Source organism: Phodopus roborovskii, unplaced genomic scaffold (assembly GCF_943737965.1).
Source record: "Phodopus roborovskii unplaced genomic scaffold, PHOROB, whole genome shotgun sequence".
Classification (NCBI taxonomy): domain Eukaryota; kingdom Metazoa; phylum Chordata; class Mammalia; order Rodentia; family Cricetidae; genus Phodopus; species Phodopus roborovskii.
This window is the reverse complement of record NW_026125295.1, coordinates 11,877,655-11,904,640: the sequence shown is the minus strand read 5'-3', so window position 1 is coordinate 11,904,640 and position 26,986 is coordinate 11,877,655. Positions and strand designations below refer to the sequence as shown.

Genomic DNA, 26,986 nt, shown 5'->3' with positions numbered 1-26,986 from the left:
TGTGGGCAACCCCTTATCTCTGCACATCTGTCAGCATTTAAGGTTGTTATAGGTTTGTTTTTGAAACCCGGATAGGCTTGTACTGATGTCTCATTGTGGTTTTAATTTGCCTTGTACTAATATGGCTAATGGGTCTTGAAGATCTTGCGGGTGTTGACTTTTCAAGAGGGTAGCTGCAAGTGTCCAGCCTGATGCAACGGTTATTAACATTTCTGCGAAGGAGTTTTACTGTTGATAACAGACCACCGGGGAAGGGAGATCTGGGGAAGGGCCTGGTCAAGCCTGAGAAGCTCCGTTGTGCATCCTCTATCACGGACACTTGTAGGAGAAGAAGGGGCTCCTAAGCAGTTGCTCTCTGCTCTCTGCAGCCAGGGAACCTGGCTAGTTACTATCTGGGTCACATCCTGCCCCGTGGGTCAAGGAGGAGGTCCAGAGCCGGGAAGGGCTCCAAAAGTCAGGTCTGAAAGCAGCCGCGTGATGGAACCGGTTTCCCCCAGAACTGTGCGCAGCCTCGGTAACCGCCATGAGGAGGCTCAGAGACAGAGGCCAAGGCCTTCGTGGTGGTATGGCCTTTCCCGGCCTCTTGGCATGGTTCATGCTGCTTCAGACGCTATTGGGCGAGGCCCGGATGATTCCAGGAACGCTGTCCCTCCCTCCTCTCCCCTTGGAGGATGGCCTCGATGACCGGAGTGCAAGCCCACAGAAGTCACTCACAGGGACACCTGGGACCTCTCGGGACCCCGAGCCTGGAGGGAGCATGATGTCTCTTGATTCAGTGGCATTTACACCCGCTCACTCTTTTTCAACCATGACTCTGTCACAGGAACGGTTTCCAACATGGATTCCAACCACTTCAGGTGAAGTTTCTGAGTCATGGTCTGCCGCAGAGAACTGGCCTGGACCTAGGGGGATGGGACCCTGAAGTATAAGAGGATCTTGGGTCCTTGGGTGTGGGGTGTGGGCTCTGAGTGAGCCGGAGATCTTGGAGGACAGTGCTTTCCCTGATGAGTCTTAGGCATCCACACCTGCCCTGGGATTTGGGAGCTGTGTACTGCGGGTTCTGAGGATCTGGCTGCTGGTAGAGCAGCCACAGCCTTACCTTGGCCCCTCCCTCCACTAACGTGCTCCAGGTTGTGGTCACAGAGCTGCAAGGATAGTTGGTGGAAAGGTCGCGGCAGAGAGGAAGTGGCCCTGGCAGGTGAGCCTGAAAGTGCAAAACAATCACATCTGTGGTGGCTCCCTCATCAGCAAATGGTGGGTGATGACTGCAGCCCACTGCGTTTTTGGGTGAGTGCCGGGGATCTGGAGCCAGGTTCTATGGCCTGTTGCTCTTGCTTTCTATGGGGGTGGGGTGGGGAAGGAGCATTTAGGAGACTAAGGCAGGGGGATTACCAGGGGCCAGAGGCCAGCTTGGTCTACATAGTGAGTTCCAGGCCAGCCTGGGCCACGGAGTGAGAGAGAACCCAGCCGCCTCAAAACTACAGGGGGTGGGTGAGAAATGACCATCCTAGGTTTTGGTTTTTTTAAGTTCAGTTTCTGCTGACACCTGAACATTTGGATTTCTAACACAACCCTAAGTGATAGTGATCAGAGACCATGCTTGGAGAACCAACTGGTAGCTGGATGGGGTGGTCAGGGGTCCTGGAGGGAATATGGTTAGAACTGAGGGAGGTAGATGCTGGCTGCCTCAGGAGGCTGGGACTGGGCGGGGGGACCCTGTGACTGTGTGGAGGGGAAATGTGTAGACCCTTCAGGATCTCTTTGCAGCCATCTGGATTACGTAGTGTCGATGGGAACAATTGACCTGTGGTCCCATAAAGCAGTGGAAATTCCAGTCCAAGACATCATTGTTCACCAGGATTTCTCTGTGATGGGAGTAATTGTGAATGACATCGCTCTGGCCCTGCTGGCCTTCCCTGTGAATTACAGTGTCTCCATCCAGCCAGTGTGCCTGCCTCACAGGTCTTTCATGGTAGAACCTGGGACCCAGTGCTGGGTGACCGGATGGGGCAAAGTCGTTGAACAAGGTGAGCTTAAAGTAAGATCCCAGCAACTACAGGCCAGGGAACAGACTACTTAGTAGCCTGGGGTTGGTCTACAAACTAAAGGGAGGGATGGGGAACCAGAGTTTCTAGCAGGTGGATAAGGGAAGGGAAGAGAGAAGGTGTTCCCAGGGAGCAATTTCTATAGGTTTGTCTCCACTTGAGGACTTAGGTACCAAAAATGGTGGATACTCACCAGGGTGGATTTGAGCTCACGGTGAGATGACCTATCTGTAAGCTAGGTAGGGAGCTTCTTGTATGTGAGGAGAGGCCAGGAAACTCAATGAGTCTATAAGGCAGAGGTTCTCAAACTGTGGGTTGCATCCCCATTGGGGACTGAATGACCCTTTCACAGGGGTTGCCTAAGACCATTGGAAAACACAGATATTTACATTATGATTCATAACAGTAGCAAAATTACAGTTAGGAAGTAGCAATGAAAATTATTTTATGGTTGCTGGGCACGGGGGGGGGGGTCACCACACATGAGGAAGTATATTAAAGGGTCGCGGCATTAGGAAGGTTGAGAAGCACTGCTCTAGGGTGTCCTGTTCCTGGGAAGAATGTAGATGGCATTTGGAGGTATTACCTTTCTGAGAGTTTGTGACCGAGTCATAGCAAGATGCCTTTCTGACACACTGGACATGATCACTAGTGTTAATGAGAGCACACCACATTCTTGTCACCTCTCAGGCTGACAAGATTTTGCCCTCTCTCGGGCTGTTTTTCCTTCTACTTCCTTGGTTTGGATTTTGCATCGTCTTACCCTCTCGGCAAGGTTGGACCTCATTTCTGTCAGTGGCAGGCGCGAATAGCAGCTGATTTCTTTGAGGGTACCCGTGTGTGACCACTGTATTGAGGCTCAGAGGAGGTACAGCTGACCCCTGTCATTTCGACTTTAATGGAGATCTGCTCTCTCCAAAATTATCTGCACGTAGGCAGGTCATCGAGAGAGCTTCGAGAGGTTGAGCTAAACATTATTCGTCATGAGGAATGTAATCAGATTCTCAAGAACAAAGCAGGGAAAATATTTAACCTAGCCCAGGAAGGGGTAGTCTGTGCCTACAGTGACAAAGGCGGAGACTCCTGCCAGGTAAGTCCTTGGGTCCCTTGCTCCTCTGCCCTGCTGCCCCCTCCTCAGAAGTTCCTAACTCCCAGACAGCAGCTGGCCTGTACCCCTCATCCTCCATTTACTGTTATTGAAGCTATTGGGCTGTCAGAGCAATAGCACAGCTCCTGGGCTAGCCTGACAGGATCCTCCAGGAGAAAAACAGCTAATGCTGTCTGCAGTGACTGGGGGGGGGAGGGAGGGGTGAGTTAGGGAGGCAATAATACACACTTGGTGTTTTCACGGCCTTCTGTGTGATACTCCATGCACTTGGGGTAAGAGATTTACTCATTTCAGAAAAGAAACATTATGTTGGTTTATATTCAGTTCATCTATTTACTTTTTCAAGATTTATTTATTTATTTATTTTAAATATGAATGCTCTGTCTGCATGTACACCTTTATGCCAGAGGAAGGCGTCAGATCCCACTAGAGATGGTTGTGAGCTACCATGTAGTTTCTGGGAATTGAACTCTGGACCTCTGGAAGAACAGCCAGTGCTCTTAACCTCTGAGCCATCTCTCCAGCTCCAAGTTAACCTCTTTTAATAGATAGAACTGTTGATTTGTTAAGCAAACAAATTTAATTCCAGAATCTCATAGAAATTTAGGACTTGCAGGCGCATGTTTGGCTTGTACCGATCTCTCCAGTGGGTGGGGTGGAATCTGATGTGCCACAAATTAATTTCATTCATGTCATTTTTTTTCTCTTTCTCCAGGGAGATTCTGGGGGGCCCTTGGTGTGTGAACTCAATGGAACATGGGTGCAGGTGGGGATCGTGAGCTGGGGCATTGGCTGTGGTCGAGAAGGCTTTCCTGGGGTTTATATGGAAGTGAGTTACTACAAAGACTGGATCATTAGAGAACTGAGTCGAGCTTCAGGTTGGAACTTATCAAGCTTGCTCATCTTAAGCATGTGCCTGGTGCTTTACCTGGGTCTCCTGGTGGCCCTGTGATTCCCGCAGCCCACTGCCTCTCGTTTCTGAGCCCCTGCTAGGCTTCTCCTCTGACCTTCTTTCCCTGTCAATGCCATTTCTTCAAGTTCTACTCGGAACCCATTGCCTCTGTGGAGCGTGACAGGGAGTTCGGGGCTTGCAAAATGCCCTGAGCTGGTGCCTTGGTCATCTGTCTGTCCAGTTACCATCGTACAAGGGCTGTGCTTTGCCTGGAGTGAAGAAGAGTGAGACCTTTCCAGACAGAGGACCACCTGACCTGCCAGGCGGACGGAGAAACTCGTGGAGCTCTTGGAGAACATCTACAGAGGAGAGACATCATCAGTGTTGAATGGCCACTGGACCTCACCAGCTCAATAGCTCTTACCCAAGACTCTGCTGTACATACCAGTGAGTCCCGTGATCGCTCACAAAGAAAGAGACAGGAGGCACAGCACATTTCCGCAGAGCTGTGAGCCTGGGACTTCTACATCTGGCTCAGTTGTGGTTGGCAGCAATTCCCCAGCACCCCAGTGGGAATCCACCTTCCAGTACAAAACTTTTGCTGCACAAGACTCCTGGGAGTAGTCCCTCTCCCTCAGTACCCTAGCAGCCACTTCCAGGGCCATCCTAAGTTATGCTGATGCAGTTTTGGAGAGGATAGGTTTTAGACGTGAACTGAATAAATGTGTCTCATATGTTATGGACCTTTGTCTATCTGGAATATTTGGCTGCTGATAGCATACTCTAAAGAGAAATGGGCCCCCATTTTTTTTAATAGATTTTGCTGATGATTTTATGGTTTCAAAGGGCCCCAACAACTTTGTTGAAATGTTGCTTAGCACGGGACATTACTTCTGCTTGAACTAATAGATCCCTAGGACATGAAGCAAATCTTAGGTACATTTCTGAGGAGCAAGTCCAGAGATGATTAGATCATGAGGGCTGGAAATTTATCCATAATATGGCGGTGTTTGTTGGGACGTGGGGAAAGATGTCATGGAGGGTGTGTCCTCAAGAACCGTATCTTTCCCTACCTCCTTCCTGTGTTCCCATTGCCTGCTGCACACTGCCTCAATGTGAGCTACTCTGCCATGCCTTTCCCACCATCTTAGGCTGAACCCTCACAGCCTGGGAGCCGACATGAATAACTACTCACCTTGAATTTTTTCTCTCAGGTATTTTTTCCGTAGCAGTGATGAACTAACTGGACTACCATGGTTCTGAAGGGTCAGAAGTGATGTGACTTGTGGGAAAAAGGGCATTTACTGGAGCAGCTTCCCTCAGATATTTAGAATGCTGGTGCCTGTGAATCCAGCCATTTAACAGTGCACACACACAGGCTGTTGGATACGATGGCTGGTTGATGAGAGTATTTTCAGCAGCAGAGGCGTATTGGGACCTAAGCCTGTCTTTCTCATAGGAGCAGTGCATGTGCTGTGCTCACTGGGACAGATGGCTCCTGCAGACGACGATACGCAGCTGTCTCTCTCTCTCTCTCTCTCTCTCTCTCTCTCTCTCTCTTTCTCTCTCACACACACACACACACACACAACTGTACAGGTGAGTTGGGCAATTCTTGCTGCTCCAGTGGGAGTGCAGGTCTGCCCACTTCTGTGAGGCAGTTCCATCAGGACTACGATACCCATAACGGTCTTGTCCTGTGGTGAAAGTTACCTGAGGGTAGAGCAGGGTGTTTCTGCTCCCTGGTAAAGGGCTCTCATCTTCCAGCCACTGGCCTTATGGCAGTGGTCCAGGCGGATGGAAGCAGGAGCTGCCAGACTCAAGAGTTTCAGAGGCTGGACAGCTTTGCTTCCATGGAATTCTGTTTATCCAAAAATAAGTCACAGTCAGTCAGAAGGTGTGTCTCAGTTGGTAGCGTGTTTGCCTAGCAGGTGTGAAGCTGTGGGTTTGATCCCTGATGCCACCTAAAACTGGGCGCCGTGGGGTACACTTGTAATCTGCGTGCTTGGGAAATGCAGACAGGAGAAGTACAAATTCAAGGTCATCCTTGGCAAGGTGGAGGCCAACCAAGATTCCATGACACCCTGTCTTAAAAAATGGCAAAAAATCTTAATGCCAAATCAGACTTGATGTAAAATGAATTTGATTTCTTTTTCCTTGTGTTGTTTGATTTGTGTGAGGGGAGGTGGTGTGGGGGTGCAGGACCTCACCGTGTAGCCCTAGCTGGTCTGGAGATCACAGAGATCTACCTCTTCCTGCTTCCTGAATGGTGGGATTAAAGGCACATGCCTGGCTAGTTTAATTTCTTGGTGGGTAGAGACACAATATGCTATACCCAGCTTCTCTAACCTATCACACTGAGGATAATAAAAGGTTCTTAACACCTCTAACTCCCAATATTATTTTCTCTCTCTCCTCCCCTCTGGCTTCTCTTCCTCCTCTCTGAAGTAGTAGAGACCAAACCTTACACAAACAAGGCAAAGCCTCTACCACTGTGCTACATCCTTGGCCCCAGTCTCCAGAATCCTGATCCCAGCTGTGACTGAAAGAATGCATGGAATTATGAGACTGCCCTTTCAACCCAAATGAATTACTCTCTAGGTTAACTGCCTGCATTGTCACAAAAGGCGGCCATATGATGTTATGTCTCTCAGTGGCAGAATATAGCATTACTTCTCTTGTTGACAAAGAACTGAGCCTGAGTCCAACTGTGGATGTGCAATTGTAGATAAGTAATAAGTGGAGGACGCAGAGGGGCAACCTGAAGCAAAACTCACAAAGTCCAGACTGTATGAGACCACAGGTCAGGGTCCAGGTCTTCCACGGGGGACACTCAAGGGACTGAGTTCAGTGTAGCCATGGTTCTAAAGGTACATCAGATGCAAAACCTCCTACTAGAGTAGGAGGCAGCACCCAGGGAAACATGTTGGAGAACTAGAACCAAAGGCACAGGAGTAATGACATAACAGTTATAACTAACATTTCATTGAAAGCAGTATGGAATTGTGTTACAGGAGGCATGTGGGAAGCTCCCTGATCGAGGGGCATGCCCTGATTGCAATACAAGAAGTGGCATTGTACATTGTCCACCAAAGCTGTATGTTTGCTTTGTTTGGATTTGTATGCCAATTTTATCACACGAATTAAAAAGATAATGCTAGAGCTCATTAGTGACACTACTGTTGTGTAAGACTCCGTGGGATGGGGCCAAGTAGATTTTGCTATCATATATTTAATGCATATTGGTCTGCAGGCATATTCCTTTGGCATTATTGATATCCTAACATCTTTATGTGTGGTAATTAAATGTATTTCAGCGGCTTTGCTATTTTCTATGTGGAGCAGATAACAAACTGTGTTCACTTACTATGTTCAGTAAGTTGTATTATATGTGTGTACATGTGCAACCATTACTGCATTTATTTTATGGGTCTTTTGCCTGGGTGAATGTCTGGGTATCCTGTGTGTGCCTTGTTGCCTGTGGAGGTCAGAAGAGAGTGTCAGATGCCCTGGAATCAGAACTACAGGTGGTTGTGAGCCACCACGTGAGTGCTGGGAACTGAATCTGAGTCCTCAGCCAGAACAGCAAGTGATTTTAATCGCCAAGCCATCTCTCCAGCCCTGTGTTTGTATTTTAATGCAAGGTTTTGCTGTGTGGTCTGTGTAGGTGTTAAAGCTCTGAGGAGAAAGGTATCTCCAATGCAAGAATTGCAGCTCAGAAGGGAAAGGTAACCAGCAGTTTGGAGCCAAGGAATACCATAAAGTCATACCACACAGCAAAACTCACAGAAGAGATGTATTGGGGAAAATGGGTAGCTACCTCTGCTTGGGAGAGAAGCAGCAAAGAACTGAGCAGGAGGCAGACTTTCTATAGGGTTTCTTGGGGGCAGAGCTTTCCAGGGTGGCCTGGGGTTGGTGGGATTTTGTAGTCTTATCTTGGACATTTTACTCTGTAGGGCAGAGTTTGCCACCTGTGTCTTGAGGGGCTGGGTCCAGCAGTTATGGTCATTAGAGAGTCTTGTGGGTGGAGCCTGGTGGTTGATGGTCCTCAGGGGCAGGCTCTGGCCTCTAGGGGTTTACAGTCTTGGCTGGTCTGAAACTATCTAGATAGCCCAGACTGAGCTCGGCTTCCTGAGTGCTGGGATTGCAGGTATATGGGTGTTCTGACTGCATTTACCACTTGCATGCAGTGCCTGCAGAGGCCAGAGGGTATCACATTCCTGGAACTGGATTGCAGATGATTGTAAGCCACCATGTAGGTGTTACAAATTGAACTCAGGCCTTTTGGAAGAGCAGTAAGTGATCTTATCTGCTGAACCATCTTTCTAGCCCCTCTCCCCTGATACCTAAGTACACTATCATATCATCTACAGATTTTAAAACTTTTTTATTTTTAATATGTATATTTTGCTTGTGTGTAAGTGAACCGCATGTCTGCAAGTGCTCACAAAGGCCAGGAGTAGTGCCAGATCCATCATGTGGGTGCTGATCACCAAACCCAGGTTCTCTGCCAAAGTTACAATTGCTCCTAACCACTGAGTCATCTCTCCACCTCTTATTCCATAATCTTGAGAAGGAACCTTTAATAAGGCAATACTTAGCTGCAATAAAGGTATTTTATTTATCTTTTGACAATTTCATGCATGTGTACAGTGAATCTTGAGTCTGTTCACCAATTCCTGCTCCCCACATCCCAAAATATTCCCTTACCACTTTCATGCCATGTCCTTCCTCCCTCCCTCTCTCCCTTTCTTCCTTTTTATTAGTCACCCACAGAGCTCAAGGATTGCTGCTTGCAGAAATGCACACTGACCTTGTCATCTTGAGCCTGGCAGCCAACCAAAGCTTCAGTGGATTCCTGAGTGCACAGTGGCCATGACATATCCCTTTTGTTTACATTTGGTTTTTTTTCAGGGATGTAAAGACAACAATGTACCCTTTCCTGCTCCCTGCTCCCTGTTTTGGCTTCTTTCCTATGTTTGCAATACAATTTTAGCCACAACAAGCTGCCCATGGCCCCCTCCTTCACTGACCTGTCTGTCAATGGAGCTGATTTTCCTCTTGAGCATCTTGGTGGCTTGTGCAGGCCACAGCTCGGGACTCTTCATGAAGCTGCCTATCATGGTGCACACCTTTAATGGAAACGCTCTAGAGGCAGAAATAAGTGGATCTCTGTGAGTTCCAGGACAGCCAAGACTATTGAGAGAAACCATGTTTTGGAAAACAAAACAAAATAATCAACAACAAAGTCAAACAACCAAAAAACAAACAAACAAAAACTTAGTCTCTCGTTCATCAGGGTTTATTGCTGCTGTTGCTGCTGTTTGGTTAGTGACTCCTACATCTTACTTCCCACCCATGTCACACATAGGATGCCAGTATAGTCAACATCATCCTCAGGAAGAACCTGTCTCTTTAACCCTCCAGGTAAGGAGCTGTTTCTACCTCCCCAGCTGGACTGGGCTGCCTTGTAACCTCTCAGACAGGCCTGTACAGAGAGCCCTGGCACCAACAAGCAGTACTTGGGGAGCTGACATTGGATCCTAAGACTCTTGCTGTGGCCCCCATGGTAGGAGACCCTGATCTTGGAGGGGGTTGGAAACACAGGAGTTGTAGGATCTGCAATTGTTGGGAATCTCAGGTGATTCCTCAGTTCTGGGGTCTATAGGCTTTCAACATTTCTCTGGATTCCCCCTTGAGGCTTCTTACCGTAGGAACAAAGCTGCACCTGCACAGCTAACTGCCCCCTCCCCTTCAATGCCACCACTATGGTCTCCACCATCCCAGCCAAGCACTGTGCAGCCACACCCTCCTCAGACTCCTTTGGGACCCATTGCCCCAGGGATCACCTCAGTGGAGCATGGCAGGGACATTGGGGCTTGTAAAATGTCCTGGCCTGGTGCTGTGGTGGGCTGCCTCAATTACAACTACACTAGGGCAGTGCTCCACCTGGAGTAGAGGAACATGGGCCAGTGGCAGACAGAGGGAAGTTATTAGGCTCTAGTAAAGGGGCACGGTGGTCGGGTGGATCACTCTCTAAAAGAGGTGATGCAGGGAAAGGAGGAGGTGAGTGGCAGGCAATGAGTTCTACTGAATGTAAGGAGTAAGGTTTTTCCACCCGCTGCCGGTCTGGTCCCGCCGCCGCGCCAGCCCCAATTAACAACACTGAGACTCTGTATTTGATATAATTCTGTTGGCCCATTACTTGTTTCTTATCGGCTAGCTCTATCTTAAGTATTAACCCATTTCTGTTAATCTAATATTTCCACATGGTCTTCTCACCAGGGAAAGGGGCCAGTGTCTCGCCTCCCCAGTCTCTCCATCTTGACTCCTCCTTACTACTTCCTCTTTCCTCATCTCCTAGTCCCGCCTATCTTGCTTTCCTATTGGCCAACAGTGCTTTATTCATTAAACCAGTATGAGAAACATATTTATAGAATCGCATCTCCCATCAACTGAACACAGTAGATTTTACGAAAAGTGAAACATAACACACAAATAGTGCCTGCAGTCTCTGGTACAGATATCGATGACCATTTCTAGTGCCCGGATTTTGGGATCTTGAAACACCATTTCCCAAAGAGAGGGCTTGAAAAAATAAAATCTATAGGTATGAGTATGAAATGCCTAAAAGCAACAGACTATTCCAGACAGCAAGATCACTACTAAAGACCACTGGGTCAGGTCTGGAGTCGTGGCTCAGTGGTTAAGCTGCTCTTGCAAAGGACCTGGGTTCAGTTCCCAGCAACCACATGGTGGCTCATAACCACCCTTAAAAGTCCAGCCCCAAGGGATCTGGTGATCTCTTTTTACCTCCATGGGCCCAGGCAGCCAAAAGACCCACACAGATAAAGGGAAAAAAAATGATATTAATTAAAAAAGGACCCTGGGACCCTAACTGGATGAGTCATAGACTGGTCAGAATGGGCGTGACAGTGTGTTGGATGTGACACTTGCCTCCAGCTTCTGAGAAACTGACCCAGTGTTGGCCTCTCAGAAAAAGCACCTGGAACTGCCCCTGAGATATGATCTGTCAGGCTCAGCCCAGAGAAAATCATTGGCATGCAGAAAGAGGGGGCAAGGCCCAGCCCTCTAGGTTTTGTGGAAGGGCTTCCCGCTGGTGTGGCCAGTGGAGACCTCAGCCACAGCTGCTTGTAGCTCAGCTCCCCTGAGTTTCCAGTCCTGCCTCGCTTGGTCTCTTCTCTGGTGTCTCTCAGTGACAGCTCACTTACCCCCCAGCCCGCCGCACTCATTGTTTTCAAGACTGCTTCCAGGAACCATGCTTGGCAAAAATGGAATAATACAAGCTTCAGGAAGAGTCTGAGAGATCCATTGTTGGTGCCATCACATTCCAGATTGAATGGCTTCACACTGTGCAGGGCTCCTCCATGCTCAACGTCTCATTGGGGCTCTTCACAGAACAGTGGAAACATTGAGACATCTGGTGCGCATGCTCCGCCAAAAAGCTCCCCCAAAAAGCAGGGTGATGTCCCTGCTTCCTTGGGCTCTCATTTAAACAAGTGTTTACTGCCACATTTCTCTTACATATTTGTGGCTTTTGCTAGTATTTTTCTTTCAATTTCAAAGAGCCTCAACAATAATCTGAGATTCTGCCTAGCATTCCTAGGTGCAAGAAAGCTATGATGTTCCGTTGTGGAGAAGTTTCCTTGGGACAGCTTTCCTTAGGCACGGGTTAAAGTGCTGTGGTCTGGGAGTGCAGTGAGCTAGCAGTGGGTGTGATGAGCTGCTTAGAACATGCACACTTAGAAACGGGTGACAGACTGATGGAGAGTACTGTGAGCAGAGGCTCACAGGCACATAAACCTGGGTTTCCCACAAGAGCAATGCTTCAGATTTGCTAACTCGACGCTTATGATGTCTTTGTAAAGCATAACACAGTGTCCTGGATGTTTGGTCTGGATGCTTCCATTTCCTTGAGAAGCCTCGCATCCTCTAGCAGTTCCAGGGCCTTAAGTACAGTGTCTAAAAGCATGAAGGCAGACACTTTGAGAACTACGAACAGAAGTCGCACAGCTTTGCTTCTGTTGGTAGAAACAGATCACAAAGTCATCTTAGCTTCAACAAGGGTGGGGGAATGAGGCAAGGTCTTGCTTTTTAGCACTGGGAAGCCTCAAACTCATTACATAGCCCAGCTAGCCTTGAACTTTCCTTTTTCTGCCCCTCACTTTTTTGTTTTTGATTGTTTTGTTTTGTTTTTCTTGTTGTTTTGTTTTTGTTTTTCAAGACAGGGTTTCTCTGTATTGCTTTGGAACCTGTCTCAGCACTTCTGTAGATCAGGCTGGCCTCGAACTCACAAAGATCTGCCTGCCTCTGCCTCCCAAATGCTGGGATTAAAGGTGTACACCACCAATGCCCAGCTTTACTGCCCCTCACTTTTAATTATTGGCATTATATACAGCATGAGCCATCACACTTGAATGAATTCCATTTCTTGGTTGGTAAAGATGCAAAATATTGTGACTGAGTTTTTAAATCCACCACAGTAGTGACAACAGTTGCAATTCTTTAAAGCCTGTAAAATGTGTTGATATCCAAGCTCTTGATAAAACTTCCCCAACTGACGAGCAAAAGAAAAATGCTACAATTATGAAATCACTATTTTTCAAGGGATTAGTGTTTCTAGGCAAAATCATCAAACCATTTGTAAAGTCACAAAAGAAAACTATGTGGAGCGGCTGGAGAAATGGCTCAGCAGTTAAGAGCACTGGCTGCTCTTGCAGAGGATTCTGGTTCAGTTCCCAGTACTCACATGACATCCGTAACTCCAGTTCCAGGGGATCTGGTCCCGCTTCTGGCCTCCATGGGCACCAGACACACATGCAGTACACACAGGCAAAACACTCATACACAAAATTAAAATAAATATTAAGCAAGGCGCTGGTGGCACATGCCTTTAGTCCCAGTATGTGTAATCACCTTGAGCGTGCCTGGTGCCCATGGAGGTTGGATCTGCTGGAACTGGAGTTATGAGTGGATGTGAGCCACCATGTGGGTTCTGGGAACCAAATCTGGGTCTTCTGCAAGAGCCGCTGGTGCTCCGGCCCCCTTCTTGCTTAATATTGATAAGATGTAGAATGCCTTCAAAGTCTCCCCCACGACAGTGCTAACCAGCTAGCTTTCTGGTGAATGCGTCAGGATCAGACGTTTTAGGCAGATGCTCTGGACTTGCACGCGCGCGCGCACACACACACACACAAACACACACACACAGCCTTCCTGTCCACACAAAGGCACCTGCGCGAGCCACTGCTGGGGGGCGGGGGTGCCAGGAGAGGGATTGCCTGAGCCCAAGGCCTGGATGGGCAGCTTCCTCAGGGGTGACAGGGGCGGCTTCCTGGCCCTCCTGGCCTGGCTTCAGCTTCTTCAGCCTCTGTTCAGTGAGGCCTTGGCTGGGGACAGGGGTCCCGGGTGGTAGCAGTGGCGGAGGTGTGGCTGCATGGAGTTTGGCTTGGGTGGGCGTGGCCAAGGTGATGGTGTTGGCGTTGGTGCAGTTGGGGCACTCAGGCCAGCAGCAAGCAGCTGCGCAGGCGCGGGCACGGCTCAGCCTGAGCTTTTCCTAAGTTGGTCTCTTCCTTAGGTGGTACTTACAGACCCAGGGAGGGTTCCAGAGTGATGCGCACAGGTCTAGAGACCCCAGCACAGAGGAACCACATAAAACCCCTGAGTATTTCAGATCCTTCGGTAGCTCCAGTGTCTCCAGACCCAACTGGGACTCCAGGGCCAAGGACTCCTTCACCGACCACAACCCAAGTCACCTTGAAATCCAGTAGCAGGTTTCCAGGAAGACCGTTTTTCCCAGGTACCCTTACTGGTGCCAGGGCTCTACAGGCTTGTCTGGGGGGTCAAAGGGCAATCCAGTCGTGCTGGGGAGGCGGGGTCAGCTCCTGCCCCTGAAGGACTGGAGAGACAGTCCCTTCCTGGGGATGACCTTGACGATGTGTGGAATTGGATGGCGGTGTGGAGGAATGACTGCACTTTTAATCTCTCTTTAGAACCATGTGGCCATAGAATTATGCAGTTCAGTCGCGGAAGGCCGTCTGCAGTGAGGAAGTGGCCGTGGCAGGTGAGCCTGCAGAGCAGAAAAGAACACATATGTGGAGGCTCCCTCATCAGCCGCCAGTGGGTGCTGACCGCGGCCCACTGCATATATGAGTGAGTGACTGGGGACCTGGTTTCGGGCCCTGGATCCAGCTGAGTCGGGTCCCCATCTCAAGACAGTGGGAGCACACACCATTAATCCCAGCACTCAGGAAGCAGAGGCAGGTGGATCTCCAAAACACACACACACACACACACACACACACACACACACACACACACACTTACTTTTCGTCCTCATCTGTAAAAAGAATGCCAGTCCAGGATTCTTGTCTAGTCTCAAGTGATCCCTGAACATACTCGTTTTTAGCAAGTCTCCAGGTGATAGTGGTCTAAGAGCCACACCTGGAGCACTGCTGGGCAGGCAAGGCTGGCCTGGGCTCCTAGAGAAGGGGGTGTGGTCTGGAGCGGGGAGGGCTGATACTTGGCATCCATTCAACACTAGGCTGAGAAGCAAGTACCGTGTGTAGAGGAGGTGTGTAAACCCGAGGGCCTCTGCAAAGGCCATGTGCTTTCCTTGCAGCCAGGAGGAATACGCCGTGTTGCTGGGAGACAACATGTTGAATCCTGAATCTGGAAATGGGACTCTGATCCCAGTAAAAGACATCATTTATCCTTCCAATTTTGACCTTCAAACCCTGCAGAGTGACATTGCTCTTGCTCTGCTGGTCTCCCCTGTGAATTTCTCCTCATTTATCCAGCCTGTGTGCCTTCCTGGGAAGCCCTTCCAAGTGAAGAATGGGACATCGTGCTGGGTGACTGGCTGGAGCCGCCAGAGTGAAAACGGTGAGTCCTGAGTCGTGCGGGTGCGCGGCCTGCAGAAGAGGGACCGCCTCGTGCTCTGGGGTTGGTCTACAAGGGCAGAGGCTGGCTGATAAAGGAGGGAGGACAATGAACTGACAGCCAAGGACACTGCAACTGTGCTAGGATCTTTATTTTTGTGTCAGGACCTGGGTGCTTGGGTGACAGGTGTGATGGTTTCTGTCAAAGTTAGATCTGGGCCGGGGTAATGTGACACTGACCAGAATGAGCTATTCTTCCCCCAATGGGTTGAGCGTCCTCCTTCCTGGGCTAAGCAGAGTACAGGACCTTTGACCCTCTTACCACTGGCAGATGCTTGGTTGTCGTTTTCTAGCTGGCAAGATGTTTCTGGTCTGTTTCCTGTGGCACAGGTATCCAGTGCATGCCCTGTCTTTTTTTTTTTTTTTAGGTAAACACTTTTAATTTTTCCTTTTATGACTTATTTTTATGTATGTTGGTATTTTTGACTGCATGCATGTCCACGTGAGGGTATCATGTCCCCTGGAACTGGAGCTACAGATAGTGTGAGCTGCCATGCAGGTGCTGGGAATTGGACCAGGGTCCTCTAGAAGAGCAGCCAGTGCTCTTAGCCCCTAAGCCGTGTCCTTAGCCCCCATGGCCTGTCTGTCTTAAGGGGTCAACTGTGTATTCACACACCCGGTGGTACCAAGAGGATGCTGGTAGTTCCTGCCGTCTTCGGGTACAGATCCTACCTTGTATTTCTGCAGACACGGCGTTCGCTTCAGTCCTCTTGCAGGAGGCTCAGGAAAGCATCCTCCTGCCGAAGCTCTGTAATCACCTGCTCCAGAGACAGCTAAAAACATCAGAAGACCTGGTGATGAAAGGGATGATCTGTGGCCACCATGACAAGGGACAGAGTCCTTGCTGGGTCAGTTTACGGGCCCCTTAAGGCCTTTCGGTATCTGCCGTCACCACCTCCTTTATCAGACAGGGTTTCACTGTGTGGCCCTGGAACTCACGATGTGGATTGGGCTGGCCTCGAACTGACAGAGATCCTCTTGCCTCTGCCTTCTGACACTGGCTGAGAAGCAGGAGCCACTATGCCACACTGCTACATCCGGCACAAAGCCCTTAGTTAAGGTTTATGGAGTGAGTCCTCAGGTTTCCCACGAGTTGGCCTGGCCTGGTCCTTCTAAAAGGTCTAGCCTTTGCTACCTGGAGACCCTGCTAAAGCATTACATCTGCGGCGACAATGCAAACAGTATTTTGCCCTGAGTTTTATGTGGCCCCTAACCATGCCGATGTGAGCATGTGCCTTTGTTATCTTAGTTAACCCATATCGTAGCTTTGCAACCCAAATGTTATAAATCTCTGGAAGGCAAAATCCAAGGAGATGAGTTGAAGACCTTTCTGGACCTCTAGGACCTCAGGTCCATTTCTCTCCTCTGCATAAGGCTGCACTCTCAAGGAGTGTGGGACTGTTAGTGGATGCACATTTGAATTTCCTGGAAAGGGGAAGATATCATTGTAAAGATGGGACACAGGCATGTGTAAGGGCTCAGAGCTGAAACTTGTATGCATTTGGAGCAGTGAGACAGCAAGTGTAGTCATTCATGTGGTTAGAGTTGGAACAGGGCATGGTGGCACACTCCTTTAATCCCAGCATTTGGGAAGCAGAGACAGGCAGATCTCTGAGTTTGGGGCCAGGGTGGTCTACAGATCGAGTTTTAGGACAACCAGGGCTACACAGGGAGAGCCTGCCTTGAAAACACAAACAACAAAACAAAAAGCAAATGGTTAGAGTTGGAATATATGCAGTCTGAAGTGACATGTCAAATTTCTAGACTGGCCCAGGACTAGGAGGTGAAGCTGAGTAAGCATGGCGAGAGTTCCCTCGGGTGGGTGGACGGTGCCTGGATGTGAGTAGTGAGGGAGGTGTGTTTGAGGTGGTTGGTTATAGAGCCTTGGGTTTAGGGTAGGGCAAGGGCATGCAGAATTGTGCTAGTAGTGGAAATTTGATGTGTCCTGTGCTCTTCGAGGCAGTGCAGCTGACCAATGGAGGAGGTTACTCAGTGGGGTTAGGGCAGAGAGAGTTTTAAGGCTGTGATAAGGATGCCAGCACTTCCGCGCAATGATGATGCTCAAAATATTTAATGCTTTTGAAGACCCAGGACTGACCAGTCTACCTAGACACTGGCCTGATGCTGGAGTGGGCTCTGGAGGCTGCAGGCTACAAACTGTAGAGGCCAGGGCAAGCACAGTTACAGGGTTAAACGTTCATCAGAAAGGGTTTGGTGTCTGTAGATGTGGGACTGCCAAGGCAAATTCCCATATCTGACTGCTCTCCTGGGTTGGCCTGGCTCTGCATCTGTGTCAATGTTCCTGATCACTGCAGAAGGTGGATCATTGCCCAGAGGATGTTAAAGTTTTCACATGAGCTTTTCATGTTAAATCTCAGTCATTAAAAGAATCTAGGGCCGGGCGTGGCAGCACACACCTTCGATCCTAGCAATCCAGAGGCAGAGGCAGGTGGCAGACAGATCTCTGTGAGTTCGAGGCCAGTCTGATCTACAGAGCGAGTTCTAGTTCAGCCAGGACTGTTACACAGAGAAACTCTGTCTCAAAAAACAAAACAAAACAAAGGAACAAAAAAAACAAGGCAAAAGAATCTAGGCCTGGAAGAGTCTCTGGGTGTCTGAGGACATCTTCCCAGCACCATGCAATGCAGCCAGTCTGCTCCCTTGTCCATCCCTTCAGCTGTTTCTTTCTCCTCTTTTCCAGGGAGATTCTGGGAGCCCCCTTGTCTGTGAATCTGACAACAGGTGGATCCAGGTGGGGATTGTGAGCTGGGGCATCAACTGTGGTCGTACCTCTATTCCCTCAGTTTACACAGACATCGCTGAATACAACGAATGGATCAAGTATATTTTAAGTCAGGCTTCCTGCATGGATTGCATGGGAGTCTTGATCCTACACCTGTCTCTGATGCTGCAATTGGCCGTCTTGGTAACGCTGTGACCTCCTTAGCCTACTGTCTTCCTGCTGGTTTTGAGTCTCCCACTAGGTCTCTTCTCCAATCTCATTGCCCTCTCTTCTGCCCTTTCTTCAGATTCCAGGCAGAATCCAATGCCCCGGGGAGAGCCATAGTGGACTGGGTAACTGGGGACTGCAAAGTGTCCTGACTGGTGTTCTGGTCACTTGTCTCCAACACACCCATACCTGATTGTTCTCTACCTGGTGGGAAGGAGAGTGAACTGACCCTAACTGGAGGGCCAGCTTGACAGCTAGGTGGAGCAGAATGACTCACAGCATTTCCGAGGACACCAGCCAAGAAGAGAGACCATCATTGGGGGGACCAGCACTAGACCGGCTCCGTTTGCACTACACAGTTCAGTGGCTGCTGGAAGAGAGGAGGGAGGGAGGAAAAGGGCCCTGCTAGGACTTTCCTTAGGCTGACAGAAATTCCCCTATACCCCATGGGTGTGTGTGTGTGTGTGTCTGTCCGTGAGTGCACAACCTCTGACTCACAGGTTTCATGAGAGGACAGTCCCGCGGGGCACCCCCTTCCTTGTTTTCCTGGTGGTCACATCCAGGGTCACCCACATTGTTTTGAGGCAGTTGTGGAGTAGGGGGGAAATCTCAAATATGACAAATAAATGTTTGGAGAGTGTCCTGTGTGTCCTAAAGCTCTGCTTACCTGGGATATTTGGCCACCCACAGAACTGACTCCATTTACCTAGGGAAGTTACTTGCAGTTCATATTCTAGCATAGAGATGAGGCTGGGCTAGCTCAGACCAGAGTCCTCCAGGTAGTGTTGGCAGGCAGCCCTGCTCCCTGAGGGCCTGGTGTAGTTACGAGCCATCAGAATCTGGATGGTAGCTTTACCAAAGCTGTACCACATTCAAAGCTGGGAGCAGGGGCTCAGGGCAGGCAGGGACTGGGAGAAAGGAAGAGGCTGGGGCTGGGAAACGGGCTTTCTCTTCTTTTATTATCATTGCTCGACTTTCCCTTCTTGCCATTCACCTGACTTTATTTCCAAAGGCCGTGTTCCCAAAGCCAGGAGGGTTTTCAGAGAGTCAGTATGCTCCATACAGCTTCCTCATATAGGGTCTCACTGTGGATGTGCTCACCAGCCTCCTCCAAACTCCCACCCACAGTATCCTTTGTCTTTCAGCCTCTGTTCTCCATGGCTTCAATGGGCATTAAGTTTCAACTACTGCCAAAGAACGATTGGACCTGACAGTTTACATCAACCCCAGTCCCTCTCCACTTTTCTGTTGTTTACTATGTAGCCGGTCAGATCCAACTCTTAATGAACGCATACATCACCAGTTACTTTGAGAAACTGCTGTGCCCAGAGCACATGAGGTGGTGTTTGTGTCTGTATCCCCAGCAGTTGGAAGGTGGAAACAAGGACAGCCCATTGCTCCTTTGCCACAAATTGAGTTTGAGGCGAAGCTGGGATACATGAGGTGCTGTGTCAAAGCAACAGCAAAACTCCAAACCCCTCCACCCTCCAGAAACCACTGGCTCTTCACAGACTAACAATACAGGCTTATCTTTGTCTGTATAACAAGCCATCCTATGTCAATAGATAGACAGCTCCACTCAGCCTCATAGAGCATCCCTCACCCGTGTGAGCATACTCTGAGGGCTTGTTAAAACCGCACATTCCTGCCAGGAGCAATCACACATGCCTGTAATCCCAGCATTTGGGAGGCAGAGGCAGGAGGATTACTGTAAGTCCAAAGCCAGCCACGGCTATACAGAAAGGGACACTGTTTAAAAAGAAATATGATCCATGCTATTGGAAGTTTTCAGTCTTGGAGGTCTGAGTCCAGAGCTTGGCGATGAAGGTTTCTAGCACATTCTCAGGTGCAGCTGCTGTGGGGACCTAACTTTGGGAACCAAATAGTGTCAGGAGGGCAATCTTCTCTTGCCTACCTTGACACAGAAGTAACACAAATCACTCATTCAAACTCAAGTAAATGCCAAGCTGGGGGACCGGAGAGATGGTTTGGTGGTGAAGAGCTTCCCACAGAACCTGCATGGTGGCTTCCAGCCATCTGTGACTCCAGCCCTAGGGGATCTGATGCTGCCTTCTGGTTTCTGTGGGCATCAGGCACAAACTGTGGTTCAGACATATCTGCAGCAAAAAATAAAATTAAACTAAAAATTTTTGTTTTTCAAGACAGGGTTTCTCTGCGTTTACAGTCTGGCTTCCTGGAACTCACTCTGTAGACCAAGCTGGCCTCAAACTCACAGAGATCTTCCTGCCTCTGCCTCTCCAGTACTGGGATTAAAGATGAGCACCATCGCCACTCTTTAATAACAACAACAACAACAATAATAATGATGATGTTGGCTAGGTGGTGGTGACACACACCTTTAATCCCAGTACTACAGAGACAGAGGCAGTCAGATCTCTGTGAGTTCAAGGCCAGCTTGGTCTACAGAGTGAGTTCCGGGACAGCCAGGGCTGTTACACAGAGAAACCCTGTCTCAAAAACACACAGACAAACCATGTTTAGATGCCAAGCTGGGTGATGGGATCCCTAGAGTTCCGCTGGACACCTGGAACTAAACAAAGAAAGCGGGAATTTTGGTGGTTAACGCGGTTAAATAAGGATCAGGATAAACAAATAGGCCGAATAGATGTTTATTTAGGGAGAAATAACTTACAACCTAGACGGATGAACACCAGGAAATTCAACCCTTAGGGAGAAATAACTTACAACCTAGACAGATGAACACCAGGAAATTCAACCCGATCCTCTCCTGTCCGAGTCACGCCAGAAAGAGCCTTTCCTGGCCCCCTCCGACCTCCTTCCACGGGTCACTCCGCCCATGGCTCCACCCCCAATGGGCGTGGTCAGTGCCACAGAACTATCTCGAAATCTCCTCTAGGCTCCAAAGATCCAAAGGGCTCATCCCTCCGTGAAAAGCCCTGTTTATGTCTAAGGCCAGGCACAAACGGACAGTTTTCAGTGGCGACAGTCCTTCATATTGCTGGTCTATGGAAGAGGACAGCTGCCCTTCTTTACTCAGCATCCTGTCCCCAGCCCTACCCCGGCCTTGATTTAGTCTTAGATCTCAAAACCACCTTCCCTACCAGTATTGTTATTTTCTGTTCTTGGGCTTTCCCGGTCCTTGTCAATACTGACCATGAAACTCTTGGCGCAGCAGGCCCAGAGAACAAGAGGCTGAGGCTGGACGAAAGGATGCCGTTCCGGCCCAGGGACTAGGGTCTGCACGCACCATCATCCTCTCAAAGCACTGAGGGAGCTTTCATAGATCTGCAGTCTGAGGTCCAGTCTAAGTCAGGGGATCTGAAATCATCGTAAGGACTAGATTGGGTCCAGGGGCGAGGAACTTGAAGGCCCTGAAGAGGCATGGTCAGGCTCTCGGTGCCGTCGCGTCACTTGTGTAAGACGTCACCACCTACGTCACCACGCACAGGGTGTGGGCACGTGGCAGCACGCTGGCACTGTCTCCACCGCCCATGGCTCCATCTTCATGGCTCCATCGTTGTGTGGCCTGGGCGCTTGGCCTGGATCCTTGCGGCGCTGGCTCCTAACCTGTTTTGTGACACCGTTGTTGCTGCTTCTGCCTTCAAACTTAGGTGAGGCAGGCACCTTCTCTGTTGTCCTGTCTGTGTCCTCCCCAGTCTTGCGCAGGTTGGCTATTTCTTTCCAGCCATTTGGAACTTGTGTGCGCCAACTCCACCTCGCTGTCACCTCTCTTCTGCTACCCACTCCTAGCTTCCTCAGGTCACAACTGCCCTGGGGTCTCCTGCAGATGGCAGCAGGTAGCACCCCTGGCCTCTCCCTCCATGCCCAGGTGCCTCCTGCATCCCCATCCTCTCCAAAGGATGGCTTCTTTCCATCACCAGCCGGTGAGTGCTGTCTCTTCAGACTCAGCTGGCCGCCAGCCCCCCAGCCCCCAGCGATTCCTCGATTCCTCCCAATCTGACTGCTCAGTAACACTACCCATACCCACCCGGTCATCCTCAGCGCATTCCTTCTCCTTATTGCCCCTGGTTCCGTTTGTTTGTTCGCTGTTTCGTTGTTGTTGATTTTTTTTTTTTTTTTTTTTGTTTTCTGCTCTCTCTTTTTTTTTTTTTTTTTTATTTTTATTTCTGTGGCTCTTTCCCCATACCTCCCCCTTTTTTTTCTCCTTTTATTTGAGGAGGGGGGCAAGGTCTCATGAACCCTAGGGTAGCCTTGGTCTTTCCTTGCAGCTGAGGGTAGCCTTGAAGTCCAGAGCCTCCTGTCTCCACCTCCTAAGAGCTGGCACTTCCCCGGCTTCCTGATCCCTCTGTTTCAGGAGAGTCCCTCTCCTCTGTGCCCAGCTCAGACCACCAGCTCTGAAGGTGCCCTTTGATTCCTTGCCTCTTCCCTCTCCTCTGCTCCCTGGGTGAGCTCAGTTGCCCCAGGCACTGGGCTGCAGTTATGACATGCCACCTCATAAAACAATGGCCTGAAGGTGCACACACCTGCTGGAGGCTCTTCCCGAGCCATCCCAAAGCATCTCATTTCTTTGGTGTCCATGCCAGACCCTCGTTTTTGAAAACTGCCTTTCATAGTTGTCTGTCTTAGTGAATGGCAGCCGACCCTTCTCTGAATTCAGAAACCAGTGTCATTCTAGACTAAGCCATGTCCTTGGCCACCCGCCAAGCTCATCATACCTATTCTCAGAGCCTCACTCAGATTCCCTTGCTGCTTCCCTGATTTCTGTAGAGACCCAGTAGAGATCTCACTCCATACGATCCGCACCTCCAGCATCAGCCTGGCTCACGTGAGCCTCTCCAGGTGGCCTCTGATGCTTGTATCCAGACATTATTTACTTTTTTTTTGGACATTTTTCTTTTCCACCACAGACATCATTTTCATCCTCCAAAGGCTCTGGAATTCCCTGAAGGATTTGTTTTTTAATCAGTTTTATTTGTTTATCTCCTCTCAGCTGTCTCTTACACCACCACCTCTTCTGGAATCACCTGACATCTCTGGCCCTGGCCTTTTTCCTGGTCTCACATGATGGCAATGTGTTTACTGTCCCATCAGCTGGGCAGTGTATGTCCCCAGTCAGGCTCTGTCTGATAGTTGTTTCCCAGTCTGTGACTTCAGGCTGGTAACAGCATTAAGTCAGGGATGATTTGGTAAAGGAATGTACGGACTAATTAGTAAAAAGCGAACCCCTTTCCTGCAATCCCACTACAAGTTATTGCTTCATGTCTCTCCTTTTTTTCCTTCAGGTGATGAAGGGAACCACAACCAAACAGGTGGGTCAATGGGTTCCCGTGGAAGGGAAAGTCCCAGTCCTGAAAGTCTTTGCCTAAATTGCATTTCTGGTTTGGTAGGGAGCAAGTATTGGATGTACTTCCTAAACAACACGTGTAGCTGTCAGGACACAGCCCTAACTAGAAGAAAGAGCACCTGGGTCTCCCACGGGAATGTAGAGCTTTTGAACCTCAGGCACTGTCTGCAGAGCTCCTGGGGCTCCCTGTCTTTCCCCTTAGATCAGGAGGTGCATGGCTGGGTCATAGGCCTCCAGGGTCTTGGGTTCTGTCATTGGGTTCTGCCAGGGTTCCACTGAGGTTCCCTATTGACTATGTGGTTGATTTACTGTTCTTGCTTCTGTCCAACCTCACTGCTTTGTTTTCCCTCTGTAATTGAGTATCATTGAAAGATTATATGCGTGTGTGTGTGTGTGTGTGTGTGTGTGTGTGTTGTGCACACATGTGTAGGTGCACAAGCTTTTGTGTGAGAGTGCGGATGAATGCCCAGAACAAAAGTCAACCTCAGGTGCTATTCCTCTGATGCCTTTGTTTCTGGAGATAGTCCCTCATGGGTTGTGGGCTTGCTGATTGGGAGAGACTGGCTGGCCAGGCACCAGGGATCTGCTGGCCCCTCCTCCCCAGCACTGGGATTACAAACCTGTACCAGCATGCCTGGCTTTACCCTGTGCTGAGGACTGAACTCACATCTTGGTGCTTGCATAACAAGCACTTTACCAACCAAGCTGTCTCCCAGCCCCTAAGGATGTTTTTATTTGGACATAAAATTGTTTTTGTTAATTTTTATTTTATGTGCTTGAGTGTTTGCCTGTGTGTATGTACGTGCCAAATCTTCTGGAACTAGAGTTACAGATGACTGTGAGTCAACATGTTAGTGCTGAGAAGCAAGCCTGGATCTCTGGGAGAGCAACAGGTTCTCTTAACTGTGCAGCCATCTCTCTAGCCCCCTGCTAATTTTTAAAGTTAGTATGTAATCATTTTATTTTTATTGCAACACTTTGAAATATGTTTGTAATTTTGCTTTGTCGTATTCTTCCTCTACCACCCTTTCTTTTCATAAATATTTTGAGGTTTTCTTTCTCTTTTGTTTTTACTTTATTATTATTATTATTATTAGAAACAGGATCTCTCTACATAGCCGTGACTGTCGTGGAACTCACTCTGTAGACCAGGTTGGTCTTGAACTCACAGAGATCCACCTGCTTCTGCCTCCTGAGTGCTGGGATTAAAGGTCTGCGCCACCACCACCCACAGGCATTTCTCTTGGAACTCCTGCTATTTCTGCACTGCTCTGACATCGGCGTGGGTTTTCCTGTGTGGCTCTGTCTCTCTCTTCATGCTGTCATTTATGTAACTGTTGTGTTTTGTCTAGGTCAGTGCCCTTGGGGTCCACTATCCTGTGCCCCTCAGTGTCTTCTCTTCGAAATGGGGAGAAGTCCCTGATGGTGCAGTGCAGCCATGCCAACCTGACCCCAGAGGGCGACTTGTCACTAGCCCTTCTGATTTTCCTCTCCATGGACACTGTGCTCTCTGTTTAGAAGTTTGTGGCAAGCCCTGGTGGCCAAACAACTTGAAGGAGATCCGCCATTGGCCCTGGGAAGTGAGCCTTCGCATGGAAAATAAGCACGTGTGTGGAGGGGCCCTCATTAATCTCTTCTGGGTGATCTCTGCAGCGCACTGCTTCCAGAGGTGAGTGTGCCCTCATGGCTCTAGGACCTAAAGGCCTAGAGCTACTGTGGGCTGGGCCCAGCTTCCGCAGGAAAGCCCAGGCCCCACCCCAGGAGTGACACCCACACCTGACTCAAAGGGACTGCTAATGAAAGGGCTGGTATATTTTACCTCGAGTGCCCCAGGCTGCATTAATCCAGAGAGAGTGGACAGAGCATGTCAGAGGCAACTTCAGGGACAGAAAAGGGTCCTGAGAGGAGGCGGGGCATAGCTGTGCAGGAAACTGATGTCTGCCATGTGGGCTTCTGAATCTCCCATAGCAACAAAGAATACTCAGTGATGCTGGGTAGCAGTAAGCTGCAGCCCAACAGCTCTTCCAGGGCCCTGAAGATCCCCGTGGGTGACATCATTGTGCATCCCAAGTACTGGGGCCGGTGGAACTTCATCAGAAGCGATATTGCCCTTGTCCGTCTTAAAACTCCTGTCACCTTCAACAAGTATGTGCAGCCCATCTGTCTCCCAAAGCACAACTTCAGCTTGGAGGTCGGGACGCAGTGCTGGGTGACTGGCTGGGGCAAGACTAAGCAGCACTCCTCGGGTGAGTTAAATGGCTTTGGTCATGTTCCTTTGGGCCTTTATTGTCCCATCCCTCCTTCCCTACCCCCCTTCCTCCCTCCCTCCCGCCTCCCTCTCTCCTTCCCTCCCTCCCTGACCACAACTGAAACAGCTGCCATAGTCTGAGCCCTTCGGCATTGGAAAGCAGGCCCTGCCTAAAAGGGAGTCACCGAGTTGGGGATGGGGATAGATGGTACAGAGGCTGGCAAAGAAAGTGTTGAAGAAGTCAGGTATATTGATGAATGCCACCAGCAGTAGGGAGGTGGAGCCAGGGGGCAATGAGTTCAAAGCCAGACTCAGGTACATGAGACTGTATGAGACTGTTAAAACAAAACAAAACAACCAAACAAGGCAAAGGTCTTGTCAGAGGACATTGAGGTCAGGCTCAGGGAATCTGAGCTGAGCTCTGAGTAGATAGATGAACGGAAATGCAGCAAGAAGCAGCTGTCAGTTGGAACTAAGGGATCAAATGCTGTGGGAAGAAAACTCACAGGGCTGGGCTCCCAAGTTGTAAGTGGCTGTGCTGGGGCTTGGAAGCCCCTGGGTTCAGCAGCAAAAGCTTCCTCGAGAGGGGTCTCCTGAACCAAAGCCTTGCATGGTGAGGGTTCTCTGTGTTAGGTCTATACTGCCAGAAAGACCGCGGGAAGGGAGGCACACAGGTGTGGTGGGGTAGAGCTTGGCTGACTTGCAGGGCTGAGCCAGGGCTGGGTGGAGGGACCGAGGGGTCACAGCTTATCCCTTTGCTCCATGCAGGCAACCTGACACTAACCCCAGAGCTTCAGGAGGCCGAGGTATTCATTATAGACAACAAGAGGTGTGACCATATTTTTCACCATAAGTCCTTCTATCCCCGAGTTATCCACCTTATCCGGAAGAACATGATCTGTGCCGCCAGTTATGGAGAGAACGTGTGCTATGTGAGTTTCTGGGGGCTTCTGGCAACTGTCTCCCTCTGAGGGTAAGTCCTGGGGTGGGGACCAGTCCCGTCTCCTCGTCCCCCAGCTAGTGACCCCTGGAGGAGTGATTCTCTCAAGCAGAACTGAGGGAGCAGGCCTTGGAGGTCCCGTGGTCCCAGCAGAGCTGCTTTGTCTTTGCCTAGGGGGATCCAGGGGGGCCATTGGCTTGTGAAATCGATGGAAGATGGATTCTGGCTGGGGTGTTATCGGGGGAGAAGTCCTGCAACAAACCTCAGAATCCAGGCGTGTACACTCGCCTCACCAAATATACCAGATGGATCCAGGAGCAAACGAGCCATGGGGCAGTGCTAGGGCCCTGCAGGGTCCCCTGCCTCCTGTGCCTGTCCTGGCTGCTGCAGCTCCCAGGGGGCCCATGATGTCTCCATCCCTCCTCTTCCTGCTTTGCCTCTGCTGAATGGCGCTGAGTAGATGATTGAGCGAGGTTGCGTGTCCATGTTCCATGGGAATCAGGGTGGGAATGGACTGGTCTCTGGAGAGCTTGGGTCCTGCAGGGATGGGTGTGG

General features: G+C 49.7%; 4 protein-coding genes across 5 annotated transcripts in view; all 4 read left to right on the top strand.

The window, feature by feature from the left end:
* Positions 1 to 26,986, top strand: part of Als2cl (ALS2 C-terminal like) — a 232,033-nt gene that overhangs the window by 146,660 nt on the left and 58,387 nt on the right. The gene's annotated exons all lie outside the window — the stretch shown is intronic.
* Positions 457 to 4,105, top strand: LOC127235890 (serine protease 44). The gene is made up of 5 exons (XM_051203274.1): positions 457 to 857; positions 1,131 to 1,287; positions 1,768 to 2,027; positions 2,981 to 3,135; positions 3,869 to 4,105. Exons 1-5 carry the CDS (start codon positions 524 to 526, stop codon positions 4,103 to 4,105), a joined length of 1,143 nt encoding a protein of 380 aa, XP_051059231.1. The 5' UTR covers positions 457 to 523.
* Positions 13,330 to 17,989, top strand: LOC127235906 (putative inactive serine protease 43). The gene is made up of 6 exons (XM_051203275.1): positions 13,330 to 13,443; positions 13,644 to 13,865; positions 14,059 to 14,218; positions 14,688 to 14,950; positions 15,694 to 15,854; positions 17,708 to 17,989. The coding sequence occupies exons 1-6, from the start codon at positions 13,365 to 13,367 to the stop codon at positions 17,942 to 17,944; spliced, it is 1,122 nt and encodes a 373-aa protein (XP_051059232.1). The 5' UTR covers positions 13,330 to 13,364; the 3' UTR covers positions 17,945 to 17,989.
* LOC127235934 (inactive serine protease 45) lies at positions 21,399 to 26,839 on the top strand. Its single transcript, XM_051203285.1, has 6 exons — positions 21,399 to 21,549; positions 23,182 to 23,208; positions 24,765 to 24,912; positions 25,212 to 25,489; positions 26,260 to 26,423; positions 26,606 to 26,839. The coding sequence occupies exons 1-6, from the start codon at positions 21,444 to 21,446 to the stop codon at positions 26,837 to 26,839; spliced, it is 957 nt and encodes a 318-aa protein (XP_051059242.1). The 5' UTR covers positions 21,399 to 21,443.

What these genes read in the sequence shown, in the direction of transcription:
- LOC127235890 (XM_051203274.1), top strand. Translation starts at nt 524, where the DNA reads ATGAGGAGGCTCAGAGACAGAGGCCAAGGCCTTCGTGGTGGTATGGCC. An exon ending in ATGGATTCCAACCACTTCAG is followed by an intron (nt 858 to 1,130) that starts GTGAAGTTTCTG and finishes AACGTGCTCCAG; the next exon opens with GTTGTGGTCACAGAGCTGCA. An exon ending in AAGGCGGAGACTCCTGCCAG is followed by an intron (nt 3,136 to 3,868) that starts GTAAGTCCTTGG and finishes CTCTTTCTCCAG; the next exon opens with GGAGATTCTGGGGGGCCCTT.
- LOC127235934 (XM_051203285.1), top strand. Translation starts at nt 21,444, where the DNA reads ATGGCTCCATCGTTGTGTGGCCTGGGCGCTTGGCCTGGATCCTTGCGG. An exon ending in AGGGAACCACAACCAAACAG is followed by an intron (nt 23,209 to 24,764) that starts GTGGGTCAATGG and finishes TCTGTTTAGAAG; the next exon opens with TTTGTGGCAAGCCCTGGTGG. An exon ending in GCAGCGCACTGCTTCCAGAG is followed by an intron (nt 24,913 to 25,211) that starts GTGAGTGTGCCC and finishes AATCTCCCATAG; the next exon opens with CAACAAAGAATACTCAGTGA.
- LOC127235906 (XM_051203275.1), top strand. Translation starts at nt 13,365, where the DNA reads ATGGGCAGCTTCCTCAGGGGTGACAGGGGCGGCTTCCTGGCCCTCCTG. An exon ending in GCGGCCCACTGCATATATGA is followed by an intron (nt 14,219 to 14,687) that starts GTGAGTGACTGG and finishes CTTTCCTTGCAG; the next exon opens with CCAGGAGGAATACGCCGTGT. An exon ending in GAGCCGCCAGAGTGAAAACG is followed by an intron (nt 14,951 to 15,693) that starts GTGAGTCCTGAG and finishes GTATTTCTGCAG; the next exon opens with ACACGGCGTTCGCTTCAGTC.